Source organism: Cupressus sempervirens, chromosome 3, assembly GCF_028749045.1.
Source record: "Cupressus sempervirens isolate cs-2001-9-10 chromosome 3, ASM2874904v1, whole genome shotgun sequence".
NCBI lineage: Eukaryota > Viridiplantae > Streptophyta > Pinopsida > Cupressales > Cupressaceae > Cupressus > Cupressus sempervirens.
Genome location: NC_143120.1, coordinates 1,062,110,920 through 1,062,131,215, shown reverse-complemented (window position 1 = coordinate 1,062,131,215; position 20,296 = coordinate 1,062,110,920). Strand labels below are relative to the sequence as shown.

The 20,296-nt window shown below is 39.6% G+C and overlaps 1 protein-coding gene across 1 annotated transcript; it reads left to right on the top strand.

The window, feature by feature from the left end:
* Positions 1-586: 586 nt before the first annotated feature.
* LOC149570399 (exocyst complex component EXO70B1-like) lies at positions 587-5,811 on the top strand. Its single transcript, XM_089823045.1, has 2 exons — positions 587-1,730; positions 4,045-5,811. The coding sequence occupies exons 1-2, from the start codon at positions 1,055-1,057 to the stop codon at positions 5,409-5,411; spliced, it is 2,043 nt and encodes a 680-aa protein (XP_089679171.1). The 5' UTR covers positions 587-1,054; the 3' UTR covers positions 5,412-5,811.
* Positions 5,812-20,296: the final 14,485 nt, after the last annotated feature.

The window sequence follows — 20,296 nt, the reverse complement described above, 5'->3', positions numbered from 1 at the left end:
TCAATTTTTTTTAATTGTAAGAAATTTCTAAGTTAAGCTGTGTAGAAATTTTTTTGTACCAATATTTTAAGGATCCATCAATTTTCTTATGCTCTCTCTTCTCCTCGTAATGGATCACAATATATGATCTAAAACATTGACACCAAAAATTCACACAATCTAATCCAAAAATAATAATTAATTTTTCACAAATTGTACAAATATACTAATATTAATGATAGAAACAATATACAACTAAACACAATTGAATTCATAAATCACATTTTCCACGAGTTGAAAGAGTTTTATAATTAATAAATAACTTAACAATTTATTTTCCCAAAAAATATAAGTGATTGTTGCTTTATTTTCCTTGATGATAAAGATTAATTAAATCTTACATAAATTTGAGAGGATTGGATAGATCTTATCATCACCAAAGATATGGGCGTGTCCATGGAAACCAACAATAGGTACAAGTACAAGATTATAATCGATTTAATCAATCACTTAGACTAATAACAACTATTTAACAAGAACTCAATAGGGTAGTAGTATATGTTGGCGTGGCATATGGTTAAGAACACCACACAAGTAAATGTTGGTCAACAAAGAGCTTAGGAAAAAAACAGCCAACAAAACAAATTTGTTAATATTTTTCAAAAGGAAGAGAGAAAAGAAGGTTAAATACTTAGCGTAAGGGAGTGAATGGACGGTCCAATTAGCGGTTTCCTCGTCCGGTCAATAAAAAACAGCGGGGAAATAGAGAGGCCAAATGTTTGACAAAAAACAACCACCGACGATACATACGTACGTCCATTTTTTTTTCTAGGGAGTAGCGGAAGTTTATACAGACATTCTAAACAAAGCGCGGATTTTGAGCAGTGCGGCCTGCGGTATTCACCCGCAGCAATACAAACAAACAAAACGGGAGTGCGATGCGATGTAATCTCATCTGGATCGCACAGCAGAGTACACGCCATGAAAGTGGAAGAGCAGTGATTGTGGTGTAGTGTAGTGCAGTTCCAGGTGGCAGCAGAGAAAGGGGGGAGAGGAAGAAAAGCGGGAGATTTTGATGGAGTCTGAAGTGGATGGAGAAGAAAGAGTGATCGCGACGGCCGAGCAGATCGTGATTAAGCTTGGCACCAGTCATGGCATGACACAGGACATGCTCAACATCCTCTCAACCTTCGACCACCGTTTTTCCAACATCACAAACCGCCTGGAAGCCCACCTCGAAGACCGCCTAATCTCTGCCCAGGAGCTGCTTCTCAAATGGGATTCCCCCAATTCTGCCGCTTCGTCGCGGAATGCCCAGGAAATGATCTGGGACGGGTCTCCTGACCAGGCCAGGGCTTATCTCGAGGCCGTTGATCAAATCCATAACCTGATGAACGCGCTCCATGTGACCGATGCTGATAAGCCCAACAATACTCTCGAGCGCGCGCAGAGCGTGCATTCCGTCGCCATGCGCCGGCTCTCACAAGAATTCCGCCATGCCTTGCTCAGTCACAGGGAAACCCTTCAGCCTCAGAGCCACCGTCTTTCCTTTGCGCCTACTAGGGTTTCATTTAAATTTCCCCCCCAGGGCGATGACCAGGAGCAGGGAGCTCATGATGAGGAAGAGATTGAAGAGGAAGATGAAGATTTCAGCGGCTCGGTCGCCTGCGACAGCGACAGCTTTAGCGGTGATGGACGGCTTCATTTGATCGTCACGGAGCTCAGGGAAATCGCAAAGCGGCTGATTGCAGGTAACATTGAATTGATTGTTTGTCACGACTCAAGTAGTTTAGTGTAATTTTTTTGAAGGATTCTATTTTGTAGCTTTACCCATTGTGTCACTATGATTACTACGGTTGATTGAAATTTGTAATGGAATGGAATTTGCTAGCAAAGAGGAAATTTGTAGCAGTACTCACTTAGCTTCGAGTATTATTTTTAATCTCGGTTAACCTGGGCAGGGTCATTGATTGATTTAAAGAGGATTTAAAGGAGCCGATTATTTACCTCGTTGATTTGCCTTTCCTCTGTTGCATATCGTGCTTTCTTTAGATTGAGAAAAAATGCGGCAAAATGCGGGAGCTGTCACTCGAGGCACTTTGCTTTTTGATATTGCCATTCAGTAGAGGAGATTTGGGAAGAATAGGGATGAATGGGGCGATTCTGAGTCGGGGCTTGGTCTATTCGATTCGTTCTAAGCTCCAGTCTTTGTTAGTCTGACCATGAGATTATGAGGTTTTCAGACCACGAGGATTTTCATTCTCTTAGTAGTAAAGCTCTATCGTTGCCTCTGGTCTTAACTCTATTACCTCGACCGCTCAACTCTGTTACACCGACCATTGGGCTATCGTGTAGTGAGGCCATAGACTTTTTGGTTCTTTCATGGTGACGTTCGAATGTTGCAGTCTTTGAAACCCCGCCCATAGGTCTATTCGACAGTCACGGTACAGGCTCTTTGATTCTTTCATAGCAGAGCTTCAATGGTTCGTTTAGTTCCATTGTCGCATCCTTGACGATATGGCTATTCTGCAGTTAGGCCAGGGGCTTTTTGATGCTTTCATATCAAAGCTCAAACATCGCCTCTAGTCTTTGTACCCCTAATAATGACTTGAATTAGAATCAAAACAAGGGAGAGACAAACCCCTCAACATCTCACTGAAAGGTGTGCTGCCCTTTTAGTAGCTTCTTTCCGAGAAAATTGGAAGCAAGCAAGTATAATGTAAGTGGGACCATTGAAGTGTAACTCTGGACATAAAAGAAACTTTTGTCATTTCGATTTGCCCTTATCAGGAGCAAATGTGCAGATACTGGAAGAATTAGGGCTAATTGGGGCCAATCAGGAATGATACCTTACAATTCAAATGCATTTTCAAGTGTTGAAAAAATTAGATATATGTCTGGCTGATCAAGTGCAATATCTCAGATGCTTGGAGAGCTAGGGTTAATTGGTAACAATTAGGTGCAACCTCCCAGCTGTTGGAATAACTAGGTTTAATTGAGTCTCAGTAGGATGCAGCTGTACCGGGCTTAGGCCTATTCGACAGTCATGGTACAGGCTCTTTGATTCTTTCATAGCAGAGCTTGAATGGTTCGTTTAGTTCCATTGGCGCATCCTTGACAATATGGATATTCTGCAGTTAGGCCAGGGGCTTTTTGATGCTTTCATATCAAAGCTCAAACATCGCCTCTAGTCGTTGTACCCCTAATAATGACTTGAATTAGAATCAATAGAAGGGAGAGACAAACCCCTCAACATCTCACTGAAAGGTGTGCTGCCCTTTTAGTAGCTTCTTTCCAAGAAAATTGGAAGCAAGCAAGTATAATGTAAGTGGGACCATTGAAGTGTAACTCTGGACGTAAATGAAACTTTTGTCATTTCGATTTGGCCTTATCAGGTGCAAATGTGTAGATACTGGAAGAATTAGGGCTAATTGGGGCCAATCAGGAATGATGCCTTACAATTCAAATGCATTTTGAAGTGCTGAAAAAATTAGTTATATATCTGGTTGATCATGTGCAACATCTCAGATGCTTGGAGAGCTAGGGCTAACTGGTAGCAATTAGGTGCGACCTCCCAGCTGTTGGAATAACTAGGTTTAATTGAGTCTCAGTAGGATGCAGTTGTACCGAGCTTATTTAACATAGTGTCATAGTCTAGTTGTTCAGTTACATGATCACAAGCTACTTTATTGCCTGAGGAATGAATTTAATGAATAATTGTCTTTAAATACTTGTACTCATCAGAGAAAATGCTTTTTAAATTATAGCTGGCGTTGTACCGTTCTGCTGCCTGGACTTCTGGAGCTCATGACAGTGAAACATTTAAGGGTAAAGATTTTTTTTATCAATCTATTTACTAAAATTAAGGTCTAGTAATCATATCCTCATTTGGGTTTTTGGGGATGATCAAAAGTAATCCCCCTCTTGAAAGAGACGCAGTTCTGATGTTTCATGAGTACTCCGCTCTATTGAATAGAATTTACATTCAAGCAAATCAAATTTTAATTTTCTTTTTTAATCTATACACATTTTCTAGCCCACTTTTAATATCAAATATTATTGCAGGTAATCGTGAGCAGGAGTGTTACCAGATCTATTCCAGTGCTAGGCGTACCATCCTGGATGAAAACTTAATTAACTTAGGTGTGGAGAAGCTTAGCATTGAGGACATTCAGAAAATCGGGTGGGATCAATTAGAGGATAAAATAAAGAAGTGGGTTCAAGCAATCAAAATTGCAGTTAGAGTTTTGTTTGCCAGAGAAAAAGACATGTGTAATCAGATATTCGAAGATATGGATTCTTCTGCCAGAGAGTTTGTTTTTTCTGAGACATGCAGGGCTCCAATGATGCGGCTTTTGAGTTTCAGTGAGGCTGTGGCTCTAAGCCGACGGTCACCTGAAAAACTCTTTCGGATTCTGGACATGTACGAGACCCTCTCTGATATGGTGCTTGATATTAATTATATCTTTTGTGATGCCGAAGCCATCGGGGAAGAGGCCTCAGGAATTCTGGTCAAATTGGGTGAAGCAGCCAGATCTACATTTAAGGAGTTTGCTAATGCAATTCAAAGGGAGACTTCCAAAAGACCGATCCCTGGAGGGGCAATTCATCCCGTGACTCGTTATGTTATGAATTACATTAAGTTTCTGTTTGACTACATGGATACGTTGAAATCACTTTTTGTTTGTAAAAAAGAACAGACCAGTAGTCCTTCTAGTAAATCCTTTTTGGCCGAGCCTGGAGTAGATAATAAGGGGCTAATAGGAGGCTTAGGAGTTTTAGAGGAATGTCAATATAATGAGGATGCAGCAGCCATGAATCTCTCTCCCATGGCTCAGCAGTTGTTTTTAATTCTAGAGCTTCTGAAACATAACCTTGATGGCAAATCCAAGCTGTACAAGGACTCTGCCCTCACCTATCTTTTCTTGATGAACAATTTCCGCTACATCGTGCAGAAGGTCAGGGGCTCTGAGCTCATAACACACCTGGGTGATGATTGGGTCAGGAAACACAGTGGTCAGGTCAGGCAATATGCAACAAATTATCAGAGGGCTGCCTGGAACAAGGTTTTGTCCTGCCTCAAAGATGAAGGGATACAATTCACTGGCACATATTCCGGGAGTGCATCAAAGGGGGCACTCAAAGAGAGGTTCAAGAGATTCAATACTGTCTTTGAAGAGGTTTATAAGACTCAAACAAACTGGACTGTCCCTGATCCTCAGCTTCGCGAGGAGCTGCGTATCTCCATTACTGAGAAACTTCTACCAGCTTATCGATCCTTTGTGGGTCGATTTGGGGTGTACTTAGAAGGTGAGAGACATGTAGAAAGGTATCTTAAATATACACCCGAAGAATTGGAAAATTATCTTTTAGATTTATTTGAGGGATTGCCAGGGCCAATGAGCAGCCAGCGTGCCAAATCCCTTCCATAGCATTTTACTGGTTGTTGAGTATGTGATCCTGTGCCATGCTTTGGATTCCTCTGTTTCTCTGAGGACAGATTGGTGTGTCCAATTGCCTTTCCAGCCGTCTTCATGGACAAGCGGAAAGAAACATTTCTGCCCTTTTCTCATGGCTCCGTTCCCGAAATCAATCTGTATTGTTTGTATTTACACACTGAGATGAAGGAAAAGGGGTTTCCTTAGGTATTCCAACACAATGGCAGGTGGTGTATTATACTGTATCTGTAGAAAGCGCCTTATCTATTTTGTTGTTTTATCCCTCAATTGTTAATGGGTCTTTGCAATTCCATCTTGCACTCAAGAATTATGTGTACATGATATTTTTGTTTGAAATAAAACACATCCGATGATGTTTTCTTGGAGCCATCAACATTGAGACCAATACCTTAGCATTGTGACTCAGGTATATAATTCAGCCACCTTTTTTGTTCACAAGTATTTTTAGCACGTGGAAATCTTTCTTTGGATGATCTGAAGTTAGCGTGATACATGACCTATTCTAATTTTTTCAATCCAGTCTGTTTGTCCTTTGAAACTGGATATAGAAAGTCGCTGTTTAATAAACTGAATTGACAGAGTTTGAAAAATGTCATTAATCCATGATGGGGCTTGTACACCCAAGGATTTAGGTTGAGACTTTTTTAAATTGCAGACTATATTCTAATTGGCAATGCACTTTCCAATAAAGTGCTGGTCAGGACACATGTCTAATTCTGTATGTAGCCTTTGTAATATTGAACATTAAGCATTTCTCGTTTCTGCATATCTCTAATTGTTATGTTCCAGTTAATAGGCTGGAGCTGTGATTACATAAGTACCTGGAGATGGACATAAAGTTCTGTTGCATGTACTAGTTTTAATAATTTTCAGGGTTTGGATGATGAATAATTTATGGAGTATTTCTATTAATGATTATGTTTTAAAACATTCTGTATCATTTTAGTGCATTGAGACCATACTTACTTTGTAGGAAGCTGTTTTATGGTAATCAGCGATATCAAGATTTTAAAATCCTTCTAACCCCAACACCCCCCACTCCCCCCCTCACACAGGCACAGGGGGTATAAAATTAAATAGAAATAATGCAGACATGGAGAATCCAATATGCTAACTGTAGCCATTGACACACACATATATATTTCTTCCACACACAGGACAGAAGCTATACATAGAAAAAGTGCACAAACACAGAAAATACAATCAGCTAACTGTCACCATTCGATCCTTATTTTACTCCCTACTCTCTATTACACAAATGTGTAAAGGCACATAATTTATTACATAAATTGTAAAAACTATCCAGACACAGAATCCAATCTACTAAGTATAAGTATAGGCACAGATAGACAAAATATGGATCATTTATATGCATTCGACTCCCATAGATATTATAGGCAATTATAATTTCAGGCTTTCTAATTTCCTGAACTCAATCTACCAACAAGCTAATCAAATCTGACAGCCTCCTTTCTTATGATGAAGCTTAAGCCAGGTTGACCCCGATGAGCAATCAAGATTCACTTGGAGACTCTTCACTATAGCCAATTCTTAGAACCTTTTATATTTTATTTTAACCTGGTGAACTCAAGGGTCAAATTTAATTAAGACGACAAGTTCAAATTTTGGCTGCTGAGGTGGCTGAGGGCCACGGGTCAGTGGTAAACTATATAGAGTTTACCCTGCCAGGTTAGTTTCAAGTCTCGTGTCAGATCCTTTGCCTCCAAAATTGGTTCTCCTTGTTGAATACGGTAAACAATAGAGGGAGTAAACACCCCTGTGACCCTTAAAAATGGAAATTTTTGTAGTCTAATTGAATAGATCTTAAGTATAATCATTGCGTATGTGTGATATTGCTTAACTACAACCAAAATATTAGATAACTCTGATACTATTTTCACCCTAGCCAATTTCTATAACTTGTTGATTTTATTTAGTGCTAGTTAGGCTTAGACCAATGCATAAGATCTTGAATTCAAGTCTCAGTTTCTGTTGTGCCTGGGGCTGAGGTTCAGTGGTCAAATTGAGCTTTTTCTATTGGCTTAGTTTCAACTCTTGCTCTGGCTCACCAAAATTGTCACCCCTTCCTAAGGACGTGTAGCAGGTGAGGTCAAATCTGCCAGTTCTTGACAAACTGGCTTTCTCTTAGTTTCAATATATGGGCCATGAGTAGAATCAAATTTGTTCACACAAACACAAAGCAGAACACAAAGGTGTTTTTGCTTAACTATGCAAAAAATACCAAACAAACTAGATAATGCAGAAGACGTGAAATGTTATTGATCTATCCAAATGCAAGTCAACCTATCTAATTGATACTCTTATAGTGCTAGTAGATAAAATATATCTCCTATTCTTGGAGGGATGTCTATCAATGGCATAAACACAGGATATGATTTTTGTGTGGAAATTACAAAGGCCTTGTTGCATCTCTATTTTTAAGAAATGCGTAAGCAAACTATCAAAAGGACCCAAGAACATAAGACATTGAAACTTAATTAGGAGATGAATTTAGTTCAAATTGGACGGAAGTTTATTGATAGCATAACAACACGGCATATGGTTTGTGTTATGGCATTACATAGTTTTATTCTTTAGAGAAATATGTAGGACATTAGTAAATTGGTTAAAGGCTCAAGACTAAGATTATCAAAATGACAAAAAGGCCCAAAAGTAAGGCATTATAAAGAAGTCCTCAAGCAAGGATAGGGAAGCCACAAGAACAACGAGAAACATTAAGAATGCACAAATGCACAACCAACCAAGGACAACTTATAAGAAAAACATAATGACTCATTTTTTATCCACCCTCTATTGTAATTTGGTACAAATTCCTTTGATATACATGTGAAAAATAATCTTTTATGAACGGAAAAAGGGAGTCATTAGTATTCTCTTAGCCTTCACCATACTACAAACCATAGCAACTAGACAAACTGGGATAGCTTGTTGTCTTTCTTCATTATGGTATTGTTGTGATTCCTGGGTTTCTCCTTAGGGATTATCAACCACCGAGCTGGAAACATATTGAAAAGTGGAAGAATCTCTTAATGTTGAGAATTAAGGGCAGATAAAGAAATTCAATTTCTGTTTTAAGAAAGAACTTTTGCATAGGAAGCAAACACACATCACAACAATTACATGGAATCAGCAGGAAAAGAAGGGCAATCTCTGTTTTGTTGTCAGTTATACAGAAAATTACAAATCACTCCCTCATCACTTAATATCAAAGTTGCATGGATACGGATACAGATACAAATATGGATACGGTATTGGGTACGGATACGGCCATTTTTTTAAGACCACCAATATGGATACGACTGGACACAACATTAATAAATAAAACATACACATATATTTAACATAGTTTTTAAGTTATTATAGGAAATTTTCATTACTCCAAAAGCAATATTGACAATAAGTTAATTTATCACTCCACAACTTGTAAACATAGTAGAGTTACATTAGAAGATAACTGAAAAAATGGGTTGCTTAAATAGAAAAACATTTTATTTTTCTTTCTCATTTGGTGTAGGTTTTGTTTAAACCATTTTTTAAAAATTGCTTTAATAAAGCTTTTTTGAAATCAAATTTGGGAAGATTTACATCAAATCATTTAAAAAATCAAATTCCATAGTATTTGGCATGGTTGGAAAATCAATTTTTTTTAGGCAGACATGGGTACAATATTTGACGTATATCCGGGCAGTATCAGATACGTTTCCAAATTGGATATGTGGATACGAGCGCCCAAGGAAGGATAGAGGAGTTTCCGGCAACTTTGCTTAATATGAAAGTTTTTAAAGCACTGAATATGTAAAGACAGCAGGAAGAAAGTAAGAGGCAGGGGAAGACAAACCACTGCTGCAAATAATTATACTCAGAGATATACGCCACTTTTCCAGCCTTATTGCGACATCTTGTGTAGACCAAGAGAAGCACTGCGAAATTCTAGTTTCTCCTTTGTGGATACCTTTATAAGTGCATCAGGAGGATTCACACTAGAATGCATCTTTTTCTACTTTAGCTTGCTCTCTTTGAGAATACACCGGATGACAGGATATCTCAGTTGATAAGTAGGAGATATTCTACACAGCAAGTGGAATTGTGATATTGCTATCCCGATTCAACTGTGTAGTTTTTGAGTCAGACTCATCGACCCATCTCTCGTGAGAATGATGGAACACTTTAACACTCATTGCATCTAGGTGATGCTCACAGACTTCCCGAGAGGTCACCCATCCCAGTACTAATCCAGCTCAAGTGCATTTAACCACAGAGTTTTATCCAAGGATAAACACACTTTGCTCATAACCCCATTTGCAAAACCTTCAGCAAGTGTTGTGACCTCTTGGGAAGTCTTAGTGCTTCACCTCTGTGAGCATCACCTAGATGCAATGAGTGCTAAGTGCTCCATTCATTCTCATGACAGATGGGTTCTTGTGAACCACATTACTCATGAAACATCGGTTAACGAGTTTGATTTAAAAACTACACAGTTGAATCTTGATAGCAACATTAAATGGCTATATCTGTGCTATTTGCTTTGTTCTATTGTGAAAAGCTGCATTATTGACGAGATGTAGAACATTATTGCAGTCACTAGAAAAAGCGAAGACTTGTTTGCTTCCCAATTCACCCAACAAGCATTGCAACCATAACATTTTAATGTGCCTTTGGTGAGTGCAATGTATTCCACTTCGGTAATCAAGGTAATTTAGAAACCTAACTGATTGCTGCCCTTGCAAATGTAAAATACTATAAACCTATATTACCCTGAGTTTCCGGGATGGCAGAGCACATTTCGTTGTCCCCTATTTTTGGAACCATTTTTGGGGATGGCAAAAGGGATGATTATATTAAATATATAAAATTGAAAATATATATGAAAATTTTAATCATTCATATGAAAACATGGATAAAGCATGCCTATATACATTATAGAAGCTTATAACATTTATGCTAACTAATTTAAATTGAGAGTCCACATGAGAGCCAGTCAAACAAATTATCGAAACTTAAACATTATTACTATGGAACAGTTAGGGGATGCCCCTAGGGTGTCTCCAAGTGTTTGGGACATCTCTGTTTTCTGGATGGGTCAAATAAGCTCATGGGCACATCCTTGGATAACATTGGTAAAAATTAAAAACATAATTGCCTTTTGTCCAAATCACCAACCCTATTAGTATCAACAAAACCTTGCAGTTGAGCCTCTTTTCCTCTAAATGTCAAAATACGATGTTAAGTGCCCTTCAGATATCTCAAAAAATTTACTTCACTGCTTGCCAATGAGATTTATTGACATCACTAATATACTTGCTGACCTCTCCAACTGAATGAGCAACGTTGAGCCTTGTACAAACCATTGCATACAACCGGAATCGATAACTTAGCCTTCGACCACTAATATGGCCTTGTATCGATTCTTTCCACCATCTTCCTCTTTCAAGTTGTATACACCTATTTTTCAAAGCTTTACTATCCAGAGGAATTGTCACTAGGTCCCAAGTGTTATCTTTTAGCAGTGATTCTATTCCTTCTCTAATTGCATCCATCCAACATTTGCAATCTTTATCATTACAAGCTTCTTCAAATGTGGTAGGTTCAAGTTTCAACTTCATTGAATGAAAATCATTTGGTTCTACAGGAGGCTTTTGCTTTTTGGTGGATTTCCTCAACCAGGGAAAAGTTTGTTGGGGAGAATCCTTGCCCTTCACAATTATTGTTTGAAGACTTATTATCTTTGGGAGCAGAATGTGTAGTGAATGCTGAATGGAAATTCACATACCATTATTCCTCACAGCTCATGACAACTCTTAATGAGTATGCTGCATTGGAAGATCACTTTGACCTTGCTCACTTTGTTTTGGCTGCCGTGCAGAGGGCAACAAATAGTCTAGGATAGGAGGTCAGCGAGATTTCTGTGTAGAGGGCAATGGATATTCTGGAATATGGGGTTGATGAGATTGCTGCATAGAGGGCAACAGATATCGTAGAATAGGGGGTCATTGAGATTTCTATGCAGGAGTTGACACATCTGCCTTTGAGGAAGTCATTCAAAGGCACAAACTCATCTGAATATAATACTCTGTTCCTGCATGTTAGGCATTATTTATTGGTGCTGGCTAATCTTCCGACAAAATGCACCAAAGACAAAAAGGTTGAACCTTATTTTTATTTCAGATTCACAAAAACACTGATTTTTTTTCCAATTTTTTTATTGTTTTCTACCACAAAATATGTAGAGCATGAAGAACAAATGCTGAAAATTTCATGAAAATCCATTGTATTTTCCATTTTTTAAAATTTGGTCTATGATACATTTTGAATGGAAGATAGCCACATCCTTATTTTTTCATTGAAAATTACATTATGACTTCAAGTGATCTGTTTAGCAATTGGATCCCACAACCTGTAGCTGTATTCTCATCTCCATAGTGAAAAAAGATGCATCTCTTTGACTTGACATTGGGTTTTGTTCTTCTTTCTTGTGGGATGTGTATGGACGCTTCATACCTAAACATCTGTAAATAACTATACAAAAGTCTTCTTCCCTGCCACTTCTCTGGAATGCCAAAATTTTACCAAGAGATTGAACCTTAGTTGTTTATCAAATACAAAACTGTATTAATAGTCTCTACTGGAAATTGTTTTCCCAAACTGGTATTGGAGAGCATATTGTGAACTCTCCAAAATTGTTCTATTCAATCTATTCTCTGCACCATTTTCTTGAGGGGTGAAAGGAACAATTTTTGATTCTTTGAATACCATTATCCTCACAAAACTGATGAAATTCTATTGAACAAAATATTCCACTATTATCCATTCTTAAGCACTTAATTTCATTGTAAACAGGAAATTATATCCATTATTTAATGCAACTCTGTTGAGCCAAATACACCAGATAGCACTAGCTGCAAAAGTACTGTCTTCTTATCATGTCATTTGGTAGAGAGGTTGATCCTCTTTTGTTTTCCATAGATACAATGCTCACACAACTCTAAATCAACAAAAGGACCTTTTGGCTCATATGCTTAAGCGTTTTGTACCAAAGTTCCATGCTGCTGTTTGCAACTGCGATTGTAGCTCTCACTTCAGCATGACTCTATAGCATGCACAAAGTGTCTGATTTGCAGCTTCTTGCAATTACCAAGGCTCCTTTTGTCACCTTCGACATGCTTGACATTAAAAGTGATGTTTCAAGCTTGGGCATGTCCTGCATAAATCAAGCTCTTATTGAGTTGAGGGATGTGTCTAACATCTTGCAACAACCAACTATTTCCATACTTCAATTTCAATAAAGCATCTCCTTTGTTAACAAAGTCACAAATTTCATCGTCATCAAGATAAATCTTACTAAACCCTCTTTTGTTCCTAAAAAACTCCAAGTGGGTTGTGGCATGAAAAGCAGATCCAGAATGCAGCACCCACACAGTTGTGGTAGTATCTCATATCGAAAGAACTAGTTCATCGATATTATCTTCACATGTTGGATTTACCTCATTTTTCTTCAATTGACTTTATGCCTTATTGAATGACCTGTGATTTTGTAGTGATTTTTATTTATATGGTCTTCCATGGGATGTGTCTAACATCTTGCAACAACCAACTATTTCCATATTTTAATTTCGATAAAGCATCTCCTTTGTCAACAATGTCACAAATTTCATTGTCATCAAGATAAATCTTACCAAACCCTCTTTTGTTCCTAAAAAACTCCAAGCGGGATGTGGCATGAAAAGCAGATCCAGAATGCAGCACCCACGCACCTGTGGTAGTATCTCGTATCAAAAGAACTAGTGCATCGATATTATCTTCACATATTGGATTTACCTCATTTTTTTTCAATTGACTTTATGCCTTATTGAATGACCAGTGATTTTGTAGTGATTTTTATTTATACGGTCTTCCATGCTACAAAATTACCAACCTGAATTTCTACCTCTAAATTTGTATCTTTTGCTGGGTTTAAATCTTCTTTTTGTGGTATCTTCCCATATTGCTCAATAGCAAAGCCTCTTTGGATCAGGTATCTTGATGTTTTCTTCTCACGTCTTCACCGAGAAGAATTGTAGCCATATCATCAAACTTCAACTTATTTCTTTTTATCAGATACTTCGTTTCTGGATACCTAGTTATCAATTGAAATGACAATCCATCCCAACTATGAGGAAGAGAACACGAGCAAGATGGCTCTGATTTCTTTTTCAAAATTAATTTGAACAGTATTTAATTGGCTGATGAAGGTATTAAATTCATTGAAGTGGTTGGAAAAATTAATGCCTTATCTTGAGATTAACATTTTCTTTATTAAAAAAGCTCTATTAGATGTGGATGCCCTCTCATAAATGTCGGATATTTGATCCCATGATTTTTTTTTCCGTCTTCTCTATTACAACATTAAACATAACATTGATGGATACAGAGAATGATGGTTGCCACAACCTTGTACAAAATATGATAATCCTCCTTGGAGATGTTTTCAGCATAGTTACACTGACCTTGGGGATGAGGGGACAAGTTCTCCAGGTTGGGGGGACAAAGGGGCCCTAATTTGGCAAGGGGAGGAGGCGATGGTGGGGGACAAGAGGGGAGGAGGGGGGTGTATATACTATATACTAGAGATGGAAAACTCGCCGAGTTTTCCCTAGCAAAACTTGCAACTTTAGCAAAAATTTGGCGAGTTTTGGGAAAACAGTAACACTTGCATGTGCAACGATCACCCAAAAATGTCATTTTTGATACTAGTTTGCATTTGTAGCATTGTTTAGTCATTTTTCTCAGGGCCAGTTGGATTTATACAAATATAACATTAAAGTCAAGCTTTGCCCATGCCCTTCGTTGAGTTGTTTCACTCTATTCTTTTTATATACGAGATAAAAAGGCCCTTTGCATCTCAATATTGGCTTTTTGGGCTAGGCCTATTGGAGAATATAGGCAAATAATTTTATACTTTAAAGTTATATTCATATAAATATTGTTAGAATGTTTGAGATAGGTTTCAACTTCATAGGAGTTGAAATGTAGATTCTAGATTTTGGGGGTTTTCAAAAAATTTCAGGATGTAGCATGCCTTCAACAATGTTATCTCCCACAACCTGTCTTGGCTATTTGTGTTAATTCTGTAACTTGCTAGCATACTGATTTGATCGAACCGATCTGATATGACATGATAGGTAAAGGACTAAGTCTTTGCTGTGTTTCCTTTATAAGATCGATGTCTATCCTTAGGATTTTGGTTTAAGACTAAAATAAACTTAATTGTTTATGTTTGTGATTAAACTTAAATCATTCTTAGAAAGTCACGAACTTCTAGAGGTTAGGCAAATAACTTTGGAAGAGACATGTCCTTTCTAAGGACATGTCCCTTGACTCCTATACTTATAGAGGGTAAGGATGAAGTCTAAGAGCACACAAGAACAAAGACAAGTATGCTCCTTAGTCATTACTGCCCTCATATGAATTGTAGAAGTAAAAGACAGAATTTTGAATTACATTTCTAATTCAATTAAAGGCAATGCTTTGAAGTTATTCTCAACAAATCACAAGGAGAAGAAGAAGATAAAATCTACTCTATATTCAGTCATAGAAATTGCAAAAACTTTACATGGTATCAGAGCTCTGGTAGTTGAACCTAGGCTCTGCAAAATTCAGTAATCAGACTATATATATATCTAACAACTATCTCCTATCTTCAATGGCATACACAATTAGACCCAAGGATAGGGTTGATGGGAAAGAACACTTTGATGCCTAGAAATTCAGAATCATGATGATTCTTGAAGAGAATGATGTAAAACAATTTGTTGATAAAGCATCCAAACAACCTCCAGTTGAACCTTATAAATCTATGTGGAGCAAAGGAAATAGGAAAGCAATTCAAATCATATTAGATGGAGTAAAAATTGATATTGTAGCCATGCTTACAAAACATCAGACAACATTTGATATGATGAATGCATTACTAAATGCATATGAGGTCAATAATGCAACTAGGGTTCTCACACTGAAAAGACAACTAAATCACTTTCAAATAAAGAAAGGAGAATCAATGAATTCTTACTTCCTAAGGGTTGCAAGCATTAGAGATGAACTATCAAGTATAGGAACCATTATTAGTGACATGAAACTAACACTAATGGCGATAGATAAGATAAATTTATTAATGTCCAACAAGAGACCAAGGAGGGTCTAAGGGACTGGAAATAGTACAAAGGGCAAACGCTAGCAGAGGGAGCACCAAATGATGTTCGCAGAAAGAACGTGAAAGCAAAACAACAAAATAACCAAGAAAAAGGGAATAACAACAACTAAGAACTCCTCATAGGCGAGAAGTAGTCCAAAATGGAAAGGTGGACATAAGGGCAATCAGGTACTTTAGAAGGTCGCCTCTGAGGTCTACTAGAGGGACGTTGCCAAGTGTAATCTCTATGGGGTCTCATAGATTTGGTGTGAACCGAGATAGTGCAGAGAGGCCGCTTTAATCCTCGGGTAGGAACTGTAGGACTGAAGAAAAAGGTGATGGGCTGCGTAGGGGTCGATGTCGAGCAAAGCTGGAGCTGTATAGTGTGCTCGCGAAGCTGCATGGTCTCCCGAAGATAGAGTGCAAGACAATGCTGGTCAATATATTTGAAGAATGAGGGAAGAGACCGACACTCTTTGAACAAACAGTAGAATCTCCCCTGAACCTCATAGTAAATGGGACAACAAAAAATAAAGTGAGACTCAGTCTTGACTTTCTCGAGGTGACAAAGCTGACAGATCCTGTCCTCCCTACCAATATGGTGATCAATTTGAATACGTAGCCAGTGAGAACCCACCCTGAAAGAACCCAAGGAGATATGAAGAGCGTGAGTCCAATGACGAGTGAGGTACCGGGGATGTAAGATGATATCATCTTGGATCTCAAGAAAGTGCTCAGCATAGAAAGCCATGTGCGGACGAAGCCCACCTGTGGGATTCCTCCATGTCGTGATGACATACTGTCTGTAGATGTCAAGTCTAACATGCTCATTAAACTCCTGCTGAGGTGGAAGAAGATGAGTTGGAGTGTTTAGAAAAAATTGGAAGGGGGGAAGACGATCCAAACTAATACCAATCGAGCCCAAGAGAGTAGAGACCTGGGTGTACCAACAACGAGACTTATGACCAGAGTCTGAATTCGCAACCTCCATAGAGGAACAATAAGCCAAGTAGGAAGATATGTGACAATCGTCAGAGGAATCAGCGAAGCTTTGAAGCCGGTGAAGAAGCCAAACTAAATCAAAGATGGTCCCTAATCTGAAAGGGTGAGCACCAAACTCAACTAGAATGATGTTGTGTGGTGTGAACCAGTGACATTTGATAATGCGTCGAAGGAAAAGAGTTTGGACTCTCAACAGAGGCCCAGTCAGACTTCAAGAGGGAGGGGCCCCAAACAGTAGAGCTATAGAGGATAGTCGGCTTGACCAGGGAGTAAAGAAGAGACATCTTAGTCGTAGTGTCCTGGAAGTGGTGTTGAAAGCACTGTCGCTCAAGAATAGCAAGGGAGACGAGACGCTTGTTGACTCTGGGCTGCATGGCTAGTCTCAGGTTGAATCGAGGTCCAGAAAACTTAACCCCCAAGTAAGTATATGAAGATGCAATCTCAATCTCGGTACCCTGGAAGTAAAAATGGAGATGGGATGTCCGCAAACAATTGAAGACCATAACTCGAGTCTTGCCCAGAGTTACAATTAGCTCACGTGACTCGCAGAAAGAGGCCAAACCATCAAGGAGCCATTGAAGATCATCGGGAGAAGATGCTAGGAGAATCACATCATCAACAAATAGGAGAATAGAGATCAATATCTGATGTAAATAACAACCATCACTAGGGAGCGAGCAATCATGGAGAAAAGCCTCAAGCTCGTCGATGTAGATGCCAAAGAGAGTGGGGGAGAGAGGACAACCCTATTTCACCCCGATAGTGTTTTGGATAGGATCACAGAAGCCCTGTGGAGTCTTGAATCTGCCCACAATGCGCTCGTATAACATCATAATAGCTGTAGGAAGAATCTCTGAGATCCGATGTCCCTAAGATGTTGAAAGAGAACCGCTCAAGGAACAGAGTCGAAAGCTTTGTGGAAGTCAACAAAACAACAATAAACTTTCATTGAGCAGTGGCGAGCCTCCTCAATGATGGCCCGTAAAGTCGAAATGTGATTAGTGGTCTGAAAATCAGAATGAAACCCAGCTTGACCTCTAGCCTAACAATGTTGCAGATTGAGCTCACTGGACACGTTATCGTTCAACACAGTTGCATAGAGTTTGGCGAAGGTATGCCCAACCATGATGGTCCTGTAGTTTCCAGGGTTAGAGGCTGACCCAGATTTATGGATCAGATAGATAATGTCGTGACCAAGAGTCGGGGAAGTCGACGCAGACCACTCAATTAAAGAGCACTGTAAGAAAGGGACCTAGGACAGAGATACCCAACTTGAAGAATTCAACTTGAAATCCTTCCTCATCTGGAGTTCTGCTACTGATCATAACTCTAACTGCCTCACTAATGTGGGAGAAGGAGAAGAGGTGACAACGAGTGGGGGGGAGGATGAGATGGAGAGGGGGTTGGCCAGGAATATCATAGTGTGGAGGTGTGGGAGGCAAGGGAGTGAAAGAAAGTGGTGGTAGTCGAGCCTCAACTGAGAGGAAGAGGAGGAAGAAGTAGTGGGTGGAGCAGAGCGAAGCATGCGATGAAAGGATTTGCAGTCCTCATTGAACCATTGATTCATGGGGCAAGACCTGCGAGTGGGATGAGGGGTGAGCGAGGAGGTGCAATGGGGAATGGAGAGAAGGGAAAACTCCCACAAGTCAGATGCAAGTAAGTGGAACATGGCGGTGACGACCTCAGAGTCAGGGAAGGGGTCTTGGGGGAGAAGTCATCTGAGGTGATGGATGAAGAGCTCTGCGTCACCATCAGAGAAGCAAAAAGAAGTGCGAGCATGGGGAGAGGGAAGAGAGGGGCAAGAAGAAGTAGATAAGCAAGGAGGAGAAGGTGTCAGGGGTCCCCGAAGGGTGATGCTAAGGAGGGCATGGTCAGCCAGAGGAAGACGGGAGATGGTAAAGAGGAAATGAGAGGGACGAAGGAGGTAGTAGAGAAAACATAGTCAACAACGCTAGCACCACCACCATGTGGCCAACAAGTGAAGAGTTCAGATCCAGGAAAGCAAGAGAGTCCATTCAAGATCACTAAGTTAGAACACTCACAAAGCTGTAACAAATTACAACTATAATTGGTGAAGGGCCCCTGACAATCCTTAGAGAGCCGAAGCAGACCCACAGAACTAGGATCATAAGCAGTCAGACCTACAATCATTGAGAGGAGGTTGTAGGTCTCTAGTCCGCTCGTTAAAATCTCCCAAAATAATGATGTCCCCCATGGTAGAGAATCTGGTAATGTGCTCAAGAAGGTCCTCATAGGGGTTCCTACCCTGCTGTGAACTGCATAGTACGAAGATGATGGTGGGAAGTAACAGACAACGATATAGGTATCTCTATAGAGCAAGGTTCCTCGATCAATGCAAATCCACATGAATTTGGCATAGTTTTCAGAGCAAACCAAAGAAATTTTACTGAAAAGATGGTCCCGAATAAGACAGGCGACCCACCAGAACCTCTAACCCCACCAGAACACTTGACTTCGTCTCTAAAAGAGGAGAGCCACTGATAGCCAGAAATACTGAGAAGAGGATGCATGGGGCTCTCATGTTTTTGAAATAAAAAGAAGGTCAGTAGAACCAATAGCATCATTAAGCCAGCTAGGCATAGACCAAAGGATACGATTACCGTTCCAGCAGTTGAGAAACAACGAGCCTGTGCTCAACTGCCGTTGAGCTAGTCATTTGGCCTTAGAGGCGGCCCTCAGAACCCAACCTGTAGGAAAGGTGTCACAGATTACTGCTTTAAGATTTATGATGACAGCATATTTACCCTCTTGTCTTGCTGCCACAATGAGGGCGCGAGCTTGCTTGAGTTCTGCCACCTGTGATCGGATGAGGTCTTCATCTAGGTAGATCTTAGGGGAAAGAGAGAACAACTTTTTCTTGGCCCTAAGAGCCCACAACCTGTCAGAGAGGGAGAGGAATTGGATGAAGAGTACCATCGGGGCCTAACCAACACCTGTCAAGAGTGATGTCTGAAATGTCCAGTTGATCCTTGAGGAAAGAGTATCCAACAGTCAAGGGATCATCAATGGAGGAGAGACCATAGACTCGTAAGTTTAGTTCACGGGTTCGCCTAACCCGCTCATCGTCCATCTTCCCTTGAACTAACTTCTCAACACCTGAAAGGGGAACCTCAGCCATAGAACTGCATAAAGAAGTCCAAGACTTCACCTTTAATCCAGTCTTTGTTAACAGTGAAGAATGCCTATCTCCGATCTCTGATTTTTTCTCCTTTATAGTGTCTAACTCCCTGAGCTGCACGATAGTAGATTCTAGATTAGCTTTGAGACCTGTATTTTCAGTAACTAGAGATTGCACAATATCTCGTAGAGTGTGGTTCTCGGATTCCAACAAAGCCAACCATTTTGTGATTTTAACATAGAGTGAAGTTGACTGAGCAACAACACTTTGTATGACAACATTAGTAGACTCCACTGTAGCGAAGCAATCAACAAGCTGTTGGAGTGTAATTGGATAAGATAAGGGTGCCATAGCTTATAAAAGAAGGTGCCCCTAGAAGCTCACAACCTTACCATAGAGTGCGTATTTTGTCAAAGAGTTTATAGACAACTATGTGTTGCACAATCCGTCAAACAGTTGGAACCTGTTTGAAGACGTTGGTACCAAACTAGTTCTTGATGATTTCCAAAGGTGCACCTGTTGTTGTATTGG